The sequence below is a fragment of the Besnoitia besnoiti genome (genome assembly GCF_002563875.1).
Source record: "Besnoitia besnoiti strain Bb-Ger1 chromosome Unknown contig00007, whole genome shotgun sequence".
Classification (NCBI taxonomy): Eukaryota; Apicomplexa; class Conoidasida; order Eucoccidiorida; family Sarcocystidae; genus Besnoitia; species Besnoitia besnoiti.
In genome coordinates, this window is record NW_021703915.1 from 3,697,734 (window position 1) to 3,714,040 (window position 16,307).

The window sequence follows — 16,307 nt, forward strand, 5'->3', positions numbered from 1 at the left end:
ACGGTCGATGTGAATAGTTTTCAAATTCGCGACGAACGCATGCGCGGCGAACTGCATGCGCGTGTCCTCGACCCGGGAGATAGATACTCTGCACAGTCGAAAAATCTTTCTCCTCTCTGCGGCTCCGGATTTTACGAGCGAATCTCTCGAGGAAGAGACACCAGTTGAAGAGAGAGGAGTTAGAGAAAGACGCGGACGTGCATCGAGACTGCCATGGAGAAATGAACGGTTCTCTCTTCGACTGAAGTGTACTTGCAGCGTGCACCGTGCCTGGCGCCCAGGCGCGATTGCCGCAGTGACTTTGTCGATTTTCCCCTAATTCCTCGATTGTTCTCTCCTGTTCCGCTCCCCTTTCTCCCTTCCGTCCCGTAGGTGTTGTGATTTTGCGCTCTCGCGCTGTGCCGCCTCTTCGCTTCGCTTCTCGCTCTCGTCGTCGCCTTCTGTCTGCTGGCCTCATTCGCTATGGCGACGGCCCTGTCTTCGCGCGCTGCCCCTCCGCAGGGGCTGCAGGGCCACCTGCCTCTGCCTGCTCAACTGTCCAGTCTCCGTGCCTTCTCCTCCCTCAGCGCGCCTTCCCGACGTCTGTCTTCGCGATATTTCTGCGCGCTTGCCTCTCTTCAACAGCCTTCAGCCTCTGCCTCCGCGCCTCGCGGCCCCTTCCCCGCCGGCAGAGCTCCTTCCGCGCCTCGCCGACAGACACAGGCTGCGACCAAGTCGGGCTCTCTGTCAGCAGGCTCCCTTGCCGCGGCTGGCTCACGTGCATCTTCCTTTGTCTCGTCTTCGTTTGCCGCTGCGTCGCGCCTCTTCGCAGCTTCGTCTCCGCCTTCGTGCTCTTCTCCCGCGGCCTGCGCGCCTGCGACGCGTATGCCCCCTCTGTCACGCGAGGTCCTGAGGCGTGAGAGCGAGCGTCGGCGTGCTGCAGCGTCTCTGCCGTCGCCTTCGCGGTTTCCAGTGCCCGCGGCCTCATCGCCGCCTCCCTCTGCGCCTCTGTCTCTCTCCGCGTTCTGTTTCGCCTCTCGCGCGTTTTCGCAGTCCGTAGGCGCGCAGGCGAGCGGGGCGGATGAGGACGCGAGGAGAGAGGAGAAGAGTTATGTCTCGAAGAACTTCAAGGCTGCCCTCGTGCGCATGCAGTGGCCTGCGATGCGCCAGGAGATGATTCGCTTCTTCGAGGCTCAGAACGCAATCGCCTTTGAGAAAGTCGCCAAGCCCCATCCCGCCGCGCGCTCCGCAGCGGCGCCTGCATCCGCCTCGGCGTCGCCTTCTGCTGCAGCGGCGGGACGGAGGATGGACGCGAACGCCGAGCGCGAGTTGGAGGCGGAGGCCGCGGAGAAGGCCCGCGCAGAGGAGGATAAGCGCGGCAAGATGAGCTTCGCTGAGATGGTAGTGGGCAGCGCACGCAGCTCGTGCGGAATCCTCGGCAAAGGCCGCTCGTCCGCCGTCACAGTCGAGTGTCGGCGCTGGGAGCGGTTCGTGCGGAAAGAAGACATTCAGCGCGCGGGCTACGTTCCCTGCGTCGTGGAGAAGTACGGCGTGGAGCGCCGCCTCGCGATTGAACGCAGAGCCATCGAGGCCCTTGCATTCGAAGAAGCCCATGGGCATCTCTCTCACTGTACGTTCTATAGGGATGAGGCCGCTGCCCGCGCCCTTAACCTCCTCGCAGTGCGCGATGCATGCATGCATCCGTCTGTCTCTGTCTCTCCGCATGCACGCAGATATTTACATCACGATATATATATATATATATATATATGTGTTTGGGGTAGTCCCTGTATGTATATGTGTATGTATGGATGTATGTATGTACGTGTGTAAGTATGTATGTGTACATATATGCATATGCGTATGTATGTGCGTGTATATTTACGCATATATATATATATATATATATATATATATATATATATATATATATATATATATATGGATATATATGTACGCGTATGCGGCTGTACGCGCATGCCTGGGGCGAGGCACGCGTATAGATGGCCTCACGCCTGCAGTCTGCAACTGAGCAGACAGCGATGTCTGGGGAAAAATGAAAGGATCTGACGGCGGAGACAGGGAGGCTGCGACGCATCGGCGGAGATGAACAGTCACTGCGAGACGTATATCTAGCGAAAATGAGCCGACTTTTTTCTGAGTTAAACGATGGAGGGATGCGGCGTCAGACGGGAACACATGGCTGTCGAAGACCCATTTCTTTGCGAGATTGTCTCGAGTCTCTGTGCTGTTTTTTTCAGTGTTTCAGGCGCGCCTTTTTCGGCTTCGCATCGGGTCCATCATTGAGGAGTGCATCGCGACCTTTGTCCAGGCTGATGCGGGTAGGGTTTTCTTCTTCCCTTTCGCGGGCACCTGGGGGCGTTTCCTTTCCGCCCTGATCAGCCCACTGCGATTGACTTTCTCTTCTCCTTTCGCTCGATGTGCGTCGATGCTCTCTCGCGAGATTGACTCCCCTTCGCAGCACCCGCACGGTTGGCTCGTGACCATCTCCGCTGGAGCGTCTCTCGCGCCCTGCGGCTTGCCCCGTGTTCGTTTCCTTCTCTACGCGCGCGTCCGCGTGTCTCTCTGAAGCTGGGCGCCTCAGTCTTCGCTGTTTTCCCTCCTCTCTCCCGCGCTTCAACTGCTCGCGTGGTTCGGTCTGCCTCGGCCCTCGAGCCTGCATCGTCGTGGCTCCACTGCCATCTCTGTCTCCTTCCGCTGGAATTCCATCACCGCTTTGTCTATTCTTTTGCTTCTTTTGCCAGCCTGCAAGGCGGTCGTCTCGTGCGCGGTTTGCCTCACGGCCGATCTGCTCCTTTTCCTTTTTTTCGTCTGCAGTCGCGCGGCGGCTGTACTTTGTGAAATTCGAGCGCCACGTCCCCGGGAAGATCTCCGAGGTGGATGTGCCCACGACGATGGTCGGCTTGCTCGCTTGCCCCGCCTACCAAAAAGGTGAGAAAGCGACGGGCTGCAGGCCCCCGCCGCGCGACAGAGTGGGCGCCAGACGAACGAGGCTACCTCAGGAGGGAGGCGATCGCGAGGACTCTGGCATATCGCGGGAGAATTCGCGCGCCTGGGGGCATCGAACGCCGATCTCGCGCACACGCGCGTGCATCGGTGCCGCTATATATACATATACCTTGCGTATGTTTATATGTACCTATACATATAATATGCATATATATGGATGCATGTAGATGTGTACGGATATGTATTTGGGCGAGGAGGAAGGAGGGAGCGACACTTCAAACTTTTGTGTGTTCGGCGCGTGCGGTCTGTCTTTTGCGCTCCAGGCTACCACGTGGAACTCGTCATGCCAACGATTCGCTGCCAGTGCGTCGGCGAGGATATTCCGCCCCCGTTCTTCATCGACGTCTCGCGCCTCCACTACGCTCCCCCGTATACAGCAGTCACCCTGCAGGACTTGCAGGTGAGCTCGCCTCGGGTGAAGTCGCCTCAGACATCTGCAGAAAAGAAAGATTTCACGCCTGCGCAGCTCACTGCACATGCCAGGATGCGGGTGACGACGTGTGGGTTCGTGGCATGTATGCCGTTTCCCGCCTTTCCGTGTCGCTCCGACTCCTCGTGCCTTGCTGGGTTTCGCGTCGCTCGAGCGCAGGCCTGCGCGGGGGGCTGTCTGCCTTGGCCCAACGCCTTCCGATTCCTTCTTTGATTTTTGCTCGACTTTCGGACTTTTTTCCCGTTTCTTCAGCACCTCCTTCCTCAAGACGGCAGCGCGCGGTTCCATCCCGCATACACGCCCTCCAAACAGGAAGTGGTGTGGGCGTATGAAGTGGGCACGGTAAGCAACTCTGCGTTTTTCTTCTCTCGGGATGCATAAAACAAAGTCGTTTCGGTCCTCCTCGTGTGTAGACGTGTCTGTCGTGCCGTGGGTGTGCGTGACTTCCTTGACGTCCGCGCCTGTCTCTCTTTTCCATGGAGAGCGGCTGTTAGATAAAGGAAGATGCGTGGAAAAAGCGCCTCTCCCGCGCAGCCTCTGCACGTGAAAACGGCCGAAAAGCGGACCATGGCATGCCCCCGGAACTCGCCAGAGATCGTTAGGTAGCCGGTAGCGCGCGGAGCTTGCGCCTTTAGCAGAAGGGATCGCGTTTGAGGAGGCATGTCTCGCAGGACACAGGATCCTCGCGCGATGGGGAGGGAGTTGCCAGAGGCAGGAAGGAGGATAAAATCGGTGCCGCATGTGCGGCGCAGACAGTCTCTCAGAGCGCAACACTGGATACAAATTACGTCGAAGGAGAAAATCGACTGTGTTCGCGCTCGTGTCCTCGTCTACCTCTAACTCTCTGTAAAACTACGTATGTAGAACAAATATTTATATAAATTCATAAATATGTATCTCTACATATGCGTACATGCACGTATACGAGCATGCCCACTCTGCACGCTGTGTGAACGGCACCGCATGCGCTGCACGTTTTTCCTATTTCCGTTTCCCGTTCCGTTTTGGCTTTCTTCATGAGGCGAGTGTGTCTCGCCCTCTCGGGAGGAGGTCGGCCCTATATGCACATATGAATGCGCGTATTTGTGTACTTCTTTACGTGGGTGTGTCTGTGTCGCTCCACGGCTGCATCTGCAATCATGGAAAGATCCCACTGTCTGCGCGGCTTTTCCTTCGTCAAGCTGTTTGCGCTGTCGCCTCTTCGCGTCGCGCGGATAGTCGCAACTTCCCTCGTTCCGCCCTTTTGTTTATCGCGTGCAGCTCCCCGACGCGCCTCTTCCGACGGAGTACGTGGATCCGAACTTCGTCAACAGAAGAGGCCAGAAGATGGATGTTGCTTTCCGCCCGCACTTCCCCAATTGAAGACGCTGTCATACTGGCAGAGAGCCTCTTTCTTCTCTTTCGTCGATTCTTCTTCGGTTGGCTGCGTCTCTGGACTCGCGCCGGTGTGCAGCCCTCGCCGCTGCGGCACGCGACACAGGGGCATGTCTACCTCTTTTTTCACGTTGCCCTCGTCCGTGCGATCCTTCTCCCTCCTGCATCGCCGCGCAGATGCCTCCAATGCTGAAGGTGGGCACCCGCGCAGGCGTCTCTCTAACGTACGTTCGCTCCTGCGGGCGTGACCCTGTGTTTGCTGGCGAGGCCCGCGCGTGTATCTCGAAAACTAGAGAGTTTTCTCTCAACATTGTCTTTTCTATGCTTCAGTGTGCGCGCCTACCGAGATTTCGGCGTTTGTAGGCGCAGGCTTTTCCGCCTCTAGAGAGCGTACCGTCATACCGAGACGCCGCCCACGCGTTAGCGAACGCCGAGTTGAGACTTCAATAACCTCGACTCTCCTGCGGCCGCCGGGCGAAGACCCTAGACTCTCACGTCTGGGGTCTGATGTGTGGTGTAGACTTCTCGGCCCCAAAGCCTAAAAAAATTCCTGTAGCGTAGTCTCAATCACGTCGCCGCGTCGCACACAGATTCATCAGAGTTTAACAGCGGAGTTGGCGCCTAAACTACGTTGTTCTCCGAATCTCGAGAACTTGAGAGGGGAAGGTCGTCAGGGAACGCCTCCCTGCGGAGCCGCACTCCCGCGGCCTCGCGCCCGAGCCTGGGGAGTTACAAAGATTGATTTCCCTGTTCACGGACAAAGCAGAAAACCGATGCACATCCCCGCCGTCAAAAGTGACACATCGCTGCAGGCGTGCAGTCCTCAGTCTTCTCCTCATCCTCTCTCGATCGTGAGACGGGCTCAAGCGACGCTCGACGCCCTCGTGGCGCGCCTGCGCTGTACGCCGTCGCAGCCTCTAATGACGTCCCCCGCCGCACGTAGAAATATACACACATCAACACAACGAAGCAAGCGGCTGCATTCATGCATGCGGGGAGAGCTAGGAGAGCTCTCCTGCTCCCTTCCGCTCGATCGGGAGATTCAAGAGAAAGGTGTCGCTGCCTGAGACGCCGCTGGTCAACGCCCCTCCCGACCGGAGAGATGCCTCCGGCATCTGGTTCAGTTCGTCCTGCGCGACGCCTTGGGCTTTTTCTTCAGTTTGTCTTCTTCTGGGTGCTGCGGAGGCCTTCATCGTCAAACATTGGATCTGCGTTGTCGAGGACCTGTCTGACTGTCTCCCCGTCTACATCAGCACCGGGAAGCTGACCTGCAGGACGCCAGTAGCGCAGAGAGGCATTCAACGACAGTGCAGTCCTGCGGCAACGGGTCTCGAGCTCAAGACAGCATGGAACCTCCGTAGTATACGCACATGCGTCTACATACATAGATATAGATATATATGTCTGCAAGCACGCGTCGTTCGCCCTCAGTTTTCTACGGACGCCGACGCCTTTTACGTCTCTCAACCTACCCCAGTTGAATTTCCCGCTCCCCTCTTTGTGGGCGCGCTCGCCTAGCGCCCGCGCCTTGCCGCCCGCGTGTTGCTCACGCTTCGCAGCGGCTTCTCCCTCGCGGACGGTTCTCGTCATGCTGCTGAGGAAGCGAAAACGAAAGAGGATTATCGAAAAAGTGGGGGGCGGCGGCATGGGTTTTTGCGGCACACCGGCGGGGTTCGTCTGCCTTGTTGAGTGTAGATCCCCGCGCACTGATCGTTTTGGCGGAGAATGCAACGATGCCGCCTGAAGCGGGAATCCGCGAGGATAGCGACAGAGAAGAGGAGTTCGTGGGCACACACACCTGAATTCGACCCGCAACACATGCGAAACGCAAATAAAAGCTGTTTTTGCACTTTCGCGCAACCCGGTGCGCCGAGAGCCGCTGCTCGTCGGCCTTCTGGTGATGGAGGGGCGCACGAGCACCCGCTTCTCCCTCGGGACGTAGCGAGAACGACACTGGAAGCCTGACTAGCCGGCTAGTGGACTGAACACAGCTGACGGTCTGCGCTCCCAGAAAAGCGAAGAACAACTGGCTCGATGCAGGTCTCATCGATGCAGGGTTCATCGATGCAGGTCTCATCGATGCAGGGCTCATCGATGCAAGGTTCATCGATGCAGGCCGTCGCGAGAGTGGTGTAAACGACGCGACGGGGCGGGGGATTTACTTCAGAGACAGCTGTTAAAACCGCTTCTGCAGTCGCGCGTCGTGTGGGAAGTTCAAAGAGGCGGCATCACACAGCAAGATGCCGTTGGGTCGATTCCCCGGTGTATGGCATCTGAAGGAGACGTGCCTACCAAAACGCCCGGAATCGACGAATCGGTCGACGGGTGAAAACGACACACACAGCAGAGGCTGGAGGAAAGGGGGCTACAATACACACAGTTGAACACAAGCCGAAGGGCCAGACAGCGGAACCTCCCTTGATTTCTGCGCACGAGTTACATATTAGAGGATCTTCACCCCCGAGGAATTTAGTAGGATAACACTGAAACGTGGAGGACTTTCCTCCCTTCACCGGTCCTGTGTCTGCCTCACGGTTCGTCAAACACTGATACAGAGATATCGAACGCGAGCTGACTTTCTCGATGCAGCGGAGGGCAGGGACTGTCTCTTGGGGCGAGACTAAGTACAGTTTCGAAAACGATTCTAGTCGCACTCTGAATGTTCAGTCAAGGCTTCCAGCGTGGCTGGCCAACTGCGCGACCACGGATTCGATCGCAGGGTGCTTCGTCTCAAGCCCTGAAAGCGCCGCGGCGGCGGCCTACGGCGGCGCTGTCTACAAGCTCGATGATAAATGGCTGGTCGACTCTGGGGTTCGTGCCCTCTCGAACTCGTGCAAAACGGCTCAGCAACGTCGCTTCGCCCCCTCCAACCTCGAAAACCTCCCGCAACCGCAGAGGCGGCCACTCTGGCTCTCTTTTTCTCTCCCCTTCGCTTCTTCAGCTGGTGCCCCGTTGGGGAGAGGCAACGCCGAGGCAATCGCATCAGCAGGGCTGCGTCACGAGCTGCAGCGCAGTCGCGTTGGAGGCAGCTTCAGACCAGCGGAGTCGCTATTTTGTCCAGCTCCCAAGGCGACCGCGCGCCCCTGTTCTGCCGCCACGAGCGCCACAGGGCAATGGCGCTTCTCACCGGGCTGCTCATCGTAAGCCGCCTAGAGTGACGATTGAGTCCACGCGCGATAGGTTGTCCAGAGATAGGTCAGGCTCAAAGTCTCTCGAAAAACCGTGGCCGTGCCTCCGTGTGTCCCCTCCTCTCATAGAGAAATAATGGCAAAGATACGGACGTGGGGTCACGGCGTTCCACCTAAATAATACGCTGAAAGGTACCATTAAGGGTCGATGTGAAGCGGAGTTACATACGGGCTCACTAATATGGAGCATCGTCCCCGTCAATGACTCAAATTGCCGCTACCCTCTGCCAAGCAACTCCAGGACTTCTATTCTCCGGATGGTCCAGTAGGCATTTCCTGTGGCTGTAGAAAAAACCTCCGTGGAATTCTAGCGATCCTACCCAGCAACCGCGGCCGCGCGCCAGAGTGCGCCGTTCCCCTTCATCGCTCGGCCTCTTTCGGCCGAGACCTGATCTTGACTCCAACGAGTGAAGAAGTCTCCTTCACGAAAGACCGGTGGACGCTAGATGAGAGGGATTTTTGTTTTCGGCTGAGGGAAGGCACGCTGGTCGGCGGGCGATGCTGAGGCCCTGGAGGCGGCCGCGGGGACCTCCGTCGCGGGGACTTCTGTCGGCCACCGTCAGGCATTCAGCCTCGCAGTCACCCACGCTTTCCCTCGCAGAGAGGCTTGCTCTAAGGCAGTGTGCTAGCGGGTACGCGACTTTCTGTAGGAGGGAATGCCTCGCGGGGTCTCACCAATGCCGTTAGAACTGGGCACTCCGCGCTGCGGGTGACCCTACCTTGCGGTCCTGAAAAGAAGCCATTCCACCGAGATCTATGAAGCATTAACGGAGACACAAAACCACATCAAACGCTTCCCAGCTGATTCCTCGTGGATATCGAACTGAAACGTAAATGAGGTCACCATTCTGGACACAAGCCGCGGACAGAGACAATACCGCACGGCTGGTAGCGCAGGCCAGAGCCAGCGCATGCACCGCTGAGCACACGCTGAAGACAAGCTCCAAAGATTGAGGTTGGTTCTTCAGCCTCTAACAGATTTCGCCCTTGCCAATCCAAATGAATAATTGGTTACTGTTTCGCAGGCGACTTCGCGTTGCCCTTAGGCACACACACAAGCACTGTTCTGTTTTTTTGTTAAGCGGGCAAGGTCCGTGACAGGACATCAGAACCGTGAACCGAGCTGTCGAGTCTCCGCGGTCACTTTTCTCTCATTTTCTGCATGGAGCGACTTGCCCAAAGCAGAGGAATCGGTAGAAGGAAGGCCTCCGACTGTGGAATACAAGCCGGAATTGGTATATATATGCCCGGGAAGATGGGAAAAGTGGGCGTGCGACAGAATGTGTGGTGTATATACACTTCCGATTGTCTTTAGCGAGACCGCCGCCGATGGGCCGTTGCTCGCACGAACCGGCCTAATTTTCCTTAACCACTGAAAAAATGGAATTTATGTCTCTCCATCGCGTTCACGAGATGTGTGTGCGCAGTCCGCGCTCTTCCTGCGTCTCGATTTTGTTTCTTTCCCTTTTTCTGCTCCCTATGGGCCGCGCAAGCGGGTCCTCCTCTGTAGCATGGAAACCTCGCTCTCCGTACTCCTTTGCTTCCTCGTCTCCATCGGTTGTTTACCAGCCGTTTGTCCCATCGTCTTGTGCTTCCCCCTGCGAGGTTTCGCCGACTTCTCTGCTCAGTTTTCCTATTCCGCTCTTTCCTCTGGCATCTTCTGCTTCGTTGGCATCGCTTTCTTTTCTTGCGTCTTCTCGCCCTCTGGCCTTTCTTTCGCCGCCTGCTCCCCGTTCTCTCTTTCAGACGCCTCCAACTCTGCGTAGGCCCTCCCTCATGCCAAACAGAAAACGCATGGAGCGCGAGGCGGTCTCTTCTGCTTGCAACGGACTGTCCGCTGGCGCATGCTTTTCCGGATTCCCCTCCTCTGTTCGCGCTCGCTGGTCGTGCCCTGCTCTCTGCCGACGGATCTCTGCATCTCACGGCTCCTGTCGTCTATCGTCTGCCCTCGCCGCGTCTCCGCATGCTGCGGAAGAGTCGGAGTCCACGCAGCGTCTTCCTGCCTCCGCTGTCTCTTCTCTTGTGCGTCAGTCTGTGCTCGGAGAAGGCGACCGACGACAGGACAACGACGGCGAACTGGCACGGGAGAACTGTCCGCCCTCTCCGGATTGTCCTTCTGTGTGTTCTTCTTCGTCGCACAGGGACCTTACAGCGCCGTCGGGCGGCGATCGCCTCGCGGCCGCGCGGCGGCCTGCCTCAACCGGAATTCAGGTTCTCGCTGCAGACGACGCGACAACTGTCCAGGGCCCTCCGGCGAGAGCAGAGGACGTTCTCCGCTTCGGGCGAGAGTCTCAGGGAGGAGACGCAGCGGTAGCCGCCGAGCCAGGAGACGCGCGACAGGCGGGGTCGGGGGACGAGGCAGCAGCCGCTCGTGGACAGGACAGAAGCCAAGAAGCGCGGCCGGCGACGGATTTGACGGTGGGCGTGGAAACGAAGGCGGAACACAAGGTCGGCGACACCCCTGCGCCAGCGAAGAGAAAGCTCGACGTGCGCATTCGGCGGCGCATCAAAGAAATTGTGAAAATCATGAAGAAGGGCGAGACTGCAAGGGATCGACTGCGGAATGAACTCAAGCGCGACGAGCGCATTCGGCGAGACCCTGGACTTCTCGCTCGCGAGAGAGAAGAGCAGCGCACCCTGCGGCTCGTTGATCCTCTCGTCCGCCCCATCGAACGAAGACGATACACGGTTCAATGGTATGTCCTGCGAGGTTTCGGTCTCTGCGTCTCTCGAAGATGCCGCGGCCCAATGCGCAGCTGCAGAGGGCGCCGCCTTCCTTGAGAGGTCAGCGCCCCTCGAGTTCTGTGACAGAGTCCTTCCAGAGTGGACAGACGTGCTTGGCGGCAAATTGTACGGACGGGGGCATGCAAGCAGAGTCCAGTGCCGCCTTGTGAGGTGTCTACGCATCTTCTGGGGTTCTGGGAGAAGGTCTGCCTTCCTGTAAATCTCCCCGAACTCTTCCGAATCTATCGACCTCTGAGCTCCGCGACAGACGCAGGCCCGTGTGAATCTGCGCTCACAGGTATACACCATATATACGTGTAGATAGACAGATGTAAATACATGCATCTGTAGGGATCTGCAGTGATGAAACGAGAGGGGCGATACGGCTGCAGCAATCAAGTGAGCACTCAGCGACTCGCAGACGACTCTGAGGCCTCTTGCTTGCTCCTGCGGGCGGTGCAGGTGGCCGAATTTCGCTCGAGAGGCGTTGCCGCGGGTGTTGGCTGCTCTGTCGCACGTCGACCTCCTCGTGGAGGTTCGCGACGCGCGGCTCCCTCTCCTCACACAGCTTCCGATCCGCCCGCCGGCAGGGGGCGAGAAGCCTCGCTTGGTCGTCCTCACGCATGCAGACCGAGTAAGCGTGAAGCAGTCGACTCGCGCGCCAACGAATGCTCCAACTGCGGCATTCGAACGTGCGCAGGGTCCCCCTGCATGCAAATATATAAGTATATCTATCTATATATCTGCATATAAATTTGTATATATACCTATATATCTGTACATATGTATATATATGTATACATGTACGTATATGTCTATATATACGTCGATATTTGAGTGGCTGATTCCGGACGGCGAAGGTGCCTGTTTATCGAGTGCATCGCTTCCACTTTCCGCTAAGCTAGTTTAAGGGCTCGGCGTCTTTCTTCCAAGATATCCGTCGCCTGTTTCGGCTGTGTAGCCGCGCGTCGGCCTTCGTGTGCAGCTCATTTTTAGCCGCTGCCGTTTGCGATGCGCTGGCGTCCTCTAGGCCTCAGAAGCGGGCAACGCGCAGTGGGCGAGGTACTTTCGCTTCCTCTACCGCCTCCAAGCGGCTGAGGCGCTGCACATGGCAGACAGACTCGCGGAACGCCACGGGTTCGACTCTCGGGGCGCGCGGGGCGCCGCAGCAGGCGAAGAAGAACAAACAGCAGACCCGGAGGCGGCCCACCAGAGGTGGGGTGGCGCCGCTGAGAACGACGCGAGGGGGGGGCACGCAGCGGGGGACAGCGAGGAGGCGGAAGGGCTTCTGCTGCCTCCAATCCCGCCTGCAACGCCGGTCTTATTTGTCAATGCGCAGCAGGGCGGGGCGTGCATCGTGCGCGTTGAAAAGGCAGCGCGGAAGATCGTGCGGCAGTGGAGAGACTACCAAAGAGACGTGGAGACGTACAGACGCCGGCTCAAAGCCCTCGCGGCGCGGCTCTCTCGAGACCGAGCGCCGCAGAGCACCAGCGAACCCGCCGAGGCGAGCCGAGGAGACGCGGAGGGCACGGCGCGTGACGAACCCGAGAGCGAGTCCCTTCGGCAGCCTTCGCCGCCCCGAAAGCGACTCCCAAGAGAAGGCCGACAAGCCAGAGCGGAGAGCACGGCGAGGCAGGTTTCTCTTCGCTCGTCGCCTTCCTCCCCCTCTCCCTCTCTCGCATCGCCGGGTATGGCCCGAAGGAGCTTGCGCGCGAAGCGGCCTCTGCGTCTGCTGGTCGTAGGCATGCCGAACGTCGGGAAGAGCGCACTCTGCAATCGCCTCCTGGGCACGAAGAAGGCGCGGAGCTACAATTATCCTGGCGTGACCAAAGTCTTGACGGTACGTGTCGACGCGCGCCGGTGGGCCTCGGGCCGTAAGCAGGGGGCGGGGGGGGGGTGCTCTGTGGCCTCTGCGCGATTGTTCTGCGTTCGCCGCGAGTGTCTGTGCCGGGTGCCTGTAGGAGTCGCTGTGCCGACTTGCGTCCACGCGTCTTCCGTGTGAAGGCTTTCTCGTTCTCTTCTTCCACCTGCGTCTGCTCGACCGCGCGTGCATCTTTGCATCTCCCCGTCTTTCGCTGAGCGTGTGGGTATCCACGCGCCCCGTCTCTGCCGGCTAGGCTAGCTTGTCCGATATCGGACTTTCCCAGACATTTGGTAGTGAACTTTTCATCTGTCCTGGTACACATTCCAGCCGGGTTACTGTTGGAGCTATCCTTCTGTTTTTCGCTCAAAGTATGCTGATGGGGTGTGAAAGCCTATGCGTAGACAGTACGCGTGCGAGGAGCCGTGCGTCCTCGGCAGGGTGTTGGCAAGCATGGTCTGCGTGCGTGCTGTTTCGCTGTTTCGAATTATCTCAGTGGTACCGCCGTCGCGGGACGTTCTTCCAGTCGAATCTCCATCGTCTCTTCGACTGCGTGGACACGCCTGGTTTCCTTCCGCCGCCGTCGTCTTCCGTCTCGCGCCCCAGCCGCCGTGGCACCATCATCTCGCCTCCGGCGGGCGGCGCGATGCCTCCTTGCGCGGCTTCGGGAGTCCTTCCCACTGAGAAGAAAAAGAAGCAGGAGAGTGCCCCGTCGGTCCGCATGCAGCATTCGGCGTCGAGAACCGAGTTCTTCCTGAGAGCCCATCCGCTCTGGGCGGATGACGAGGCCGTTCGTCTCCTTGCGGCGTGCAACAAACTCCCGCAGTCGTGCCTCTTTACCATCGAAGAAGCCTCGGTGGCTCTTCTGAATCGACTCTTCGCCGTCTGGGCGAAACGGCCGGCGTACGTTCCGCTCATGCGCTTGAACGAACGCTACGGCGTCCATCCCCTCGCCCGCGGCGTCACGGCCGACGACCTCAGCGGATGCGAATTTCTTCATCGGGTGAGCAAACACTTGGCAAGGAAGTGGACGATGCAGACCGTATGCAGACGCACGAAAGCCGGAGGTCGCCAGACGTGGCGACCGGACGTGCTTCACAGCCCGAGGACCCCTTCAGTCCCGCCGCAGCACACCCCGTCTGCTCAGCCGCGCACTGGACAGCGGTATCTATCTATCTCTATCTATCTATCTCTATCCATCTCTATCTATCTATCCCTATCTATCTATCTCTACACCTCTACATCTATATATCTCTACGTCTCTATATCTTTATATTTCTATATCTCTATATCTCTATATCTTTATTTCTATATCTCCACCTCTTTCTCTGTCTATCTGTCTATGTATCCATCTCTTTATCCATATATGTATACGCATATTAATGCCTAATTTGTTTTGATCATATCCCTCCACAGAGACGGACTGCCGTTTCCTGCGCAGTACGACCTAAATGCCCAGGCATATCAATCCACGAAGCGACGCGCATGTTTTCACGTTACACACGTGTGATACTCACAAGAGCGAGAACGCCGACGAGATTGGCGCGCGGAACCATTCGGCGCACACGCATGCGCGGCGCGAAGGACCGGAAGCTCTTGAGACTTCGCGGGGAAACAACAGCGAGGAGGAAGTCTGTGAGTTGTCTGTCTGTGGATTTCCGTCCCGTGTGGTTTCATTGTGCGTGCAGCTGGCGGCAGCGAAACACGATTTTTGTACGGGCGCCGCGTCCGAGCGTGTCCTCACGGATTTTGTGAAGGGCTACTTGGGTCGAATGACCCTCGAAGTGCCTCCTTCGCGCGAGGAAGTTCTTCGCGCGTTCCATGAGACGCGCGCCGAGCGCCTGCCGCTGTCGTCTGCACGTCGCGCCGAAGAAGCGGAAGAGCAAGAGCGAGATCGTCGACGAGAACTGGCGCGCAAAACCATTCGGCGCACACGCATGCGCGGCGCAAAGGACCGGAAGCTGCCGTCAGACTGGCAGTGTCTGCTCCCTGAAAAGGAGGACGACGGAGGACTTGTGTTTCTGAAGTACGAGGACGAATCCCGCGCGGCTAGCGGAGAGGAATCCGATACCGCGACGAGGAGAGAGGCTGGAGGCGCAGAAGGAGGAGGCGATGGTGAACAGATGGTGGGAGAAACCACAGGGAGGGCGCTGGCGCGGAAACGCCTGTTTTTCTCGTGGCAGGGCGAGGGCAACCTGCAGCAGTTGGAAGGTCAAAGGGATCGAGGTGAAGGCAACGGCGAGCCAGGACGAAGGAGCGAAGAAGACATGCAGGCGGAAGGCGTGGCTCGGGAGGCGCTCAGCAGCAGCGCGCACGCCGATAAGCAGTCAAGAGTAGGACGGGAAGAATATCGGAGGCTCGGCGAGGAAGCGGAAGAAACCCGTAACGCAGGTGGAAGGAAGATAATCCTGAGCACGGCGTCACGTGCGCTGCGACCGGGTACCACACTCGGAAGCGACACTGAGCGCGAAGAGCCCCGAGGCACACGAAAAAGGACAAGAGAAATAGAGAGCAAGAACGACAAAGTAGCATCATCCGCGCGAGTCAAGAAAGCGGTTGTCGTTGAACTCCGCTCACTTCGAGATCTCTCAAATAGGAAGCTCGCCTCGGATTTGCTCGATGAGCGTCTCCGCACGCATGTTGAAGAAAATGTATGGGAAACCGGTGCCTTTGAGGGCTGGTGACAGTATGATGGAGGGGGTTGCCACGCCAGGCCTTTCCCTCGTATGTTTTTTAGAGCATTATCTTTCATCAGGACCGGCGTGATCTTCGCGACCACACAGTTCTGCGCGTGCACGCTGATGACTGGAACTAGAGGGGCAGCTTTTCCACGACAAAATGCAGGACACCCTGTTCCCAACAAAGAAGCTCACTCCGTCAACGGCATCAGGCGTGCTAGGGTGCACATCGTTTGGGAGACCTTCATTCTATGATTTTTTGCTTCACTCTGGGATTCAAGTCACTCACGTGTACCGGTTCAACCCCGAAGCACGGCCATTCGAACTCTACGACTTCCACGCTTGTTAGATGGGTCGAGCAGTGCGATCTTTACGAAAAACTCCTACAAACTGCGGCAGTCTGGAGCGGGTAGGACACGCGTGCCAGCGGCCTTCAGCTCGGAATGACTGCCGTATATCCATGCAGAGACATTCTTGCTCTGACGACGAGGTTTAGAAACCCTGCGCTGTGCTGCTGTGCTTCCCGGCAAGACGAATGTTAACTTGTTTTGGGAGGCTGGTGCATTGTCACGTCGAGTTAGGAGAGGGCGTTGCGACTTGCATATAATTTAGCCGCTCCTAGGCATGAATGGCTGTCACAACTGCTCCGCTCGACTGCACTTTGTGTGCGCCGCGAAAACTCTCTTTCTTCGGAACTACAACAGTTCAGAGCCAGACGGGCTGTAGCTGTACTTCCAACTCCGGCCTGTCTTTCTACCGGAGCCTCATGCGCTTTCCAATGGTAGTTTTTCGCGTGTGCCATTTAGTCAGACTGCAAACTTCTGTCTGAGTCCTCGTCAGGTTGCACAAGCAGTTGTAACATCTACTTGCTTCACAGTGCAAACTGGTTCAGCAGCACTGCTGCGTTGTTTAAGCTTCTACAAACGAGGATCAACGTCCGAAAGGATCTCCTCTGTCTGATAGGCTGTCATCAGTGGAAAGACTTACGAAACATCATGATTCAGTGCAGCAGAACCAGCGCCGTCACGTGTGGTATGTGGAGA

General features: G+C 57.7%; 3 protein-coding genes across 3 annotated transcripts; 2 read left to right on the forward strand and 1 right to left on the reverse strand.

The window, feature by feature from the left end:
- Positions 1–462: 462 nt before the first annotated feature.
- BESB_075130 (ribosomal l25 family protein) lies at positions 463–4,801 on the forward strand (the record flags this gene model as incomplete). The annotated part of the gene is made up of 6 exons (XM_029365886.1): positions 463–1,609; positions 2,241–2,321; positions 2,818–2,931; positions 3,273–3,409; positions 3,692–3,781; positions 4,700–4,801. The coding sequence occupies 6 exons, from the start codon at positions 463–465 to the stop codon at positions 4,799–4,801; spliced, it is 1,671 nt and encodes a 556-aa protein (XP_029218370.1).
- A 1,167-nt stretch (positions 4,802–5,968) lies between these two features.
- On the reverse strand, positions 5,969–6,403 carry BESB_075140 (uncharacterized protein; the record flags this gene model as incomplete). Its single annotated transcript, XM_029365887.1, has 2 exons — positions 5,969–6,081; positions 6,286–6,403. 2 exons carry the CDS (start codon positions 6,401–6,403, stop codon positions 5,969–5,971), a joined length of 231 nt encoding a protein of 76 aa, XP_029218371.1.
- A 3,077-nt stretch (positions 6,404–9,480) lies between these two features.
- Positions 9,481–15,270, forward strand: BESB_075150 (uncharacterized protein; the record flags this gene model as incomplete). The annotated part of the gene is made up of 6 exons (XM_029365888.1): positions 9,481–10,697; positions 11,188–11,359; positions 11,756–12,288; positions 12,340–12,565; positions 13,083–13,589; positions 14,275–15,270. 6 exons carry the CDS (start codon positions 9,481–9,483, stop codon positions 15,268–15,270), a joined length of 3,651 nt encoding a protein of 1,216 aa, XP_029218372.1.
- Positions 15,271–16,307: the final 1,037 nt, after the last annotated feature.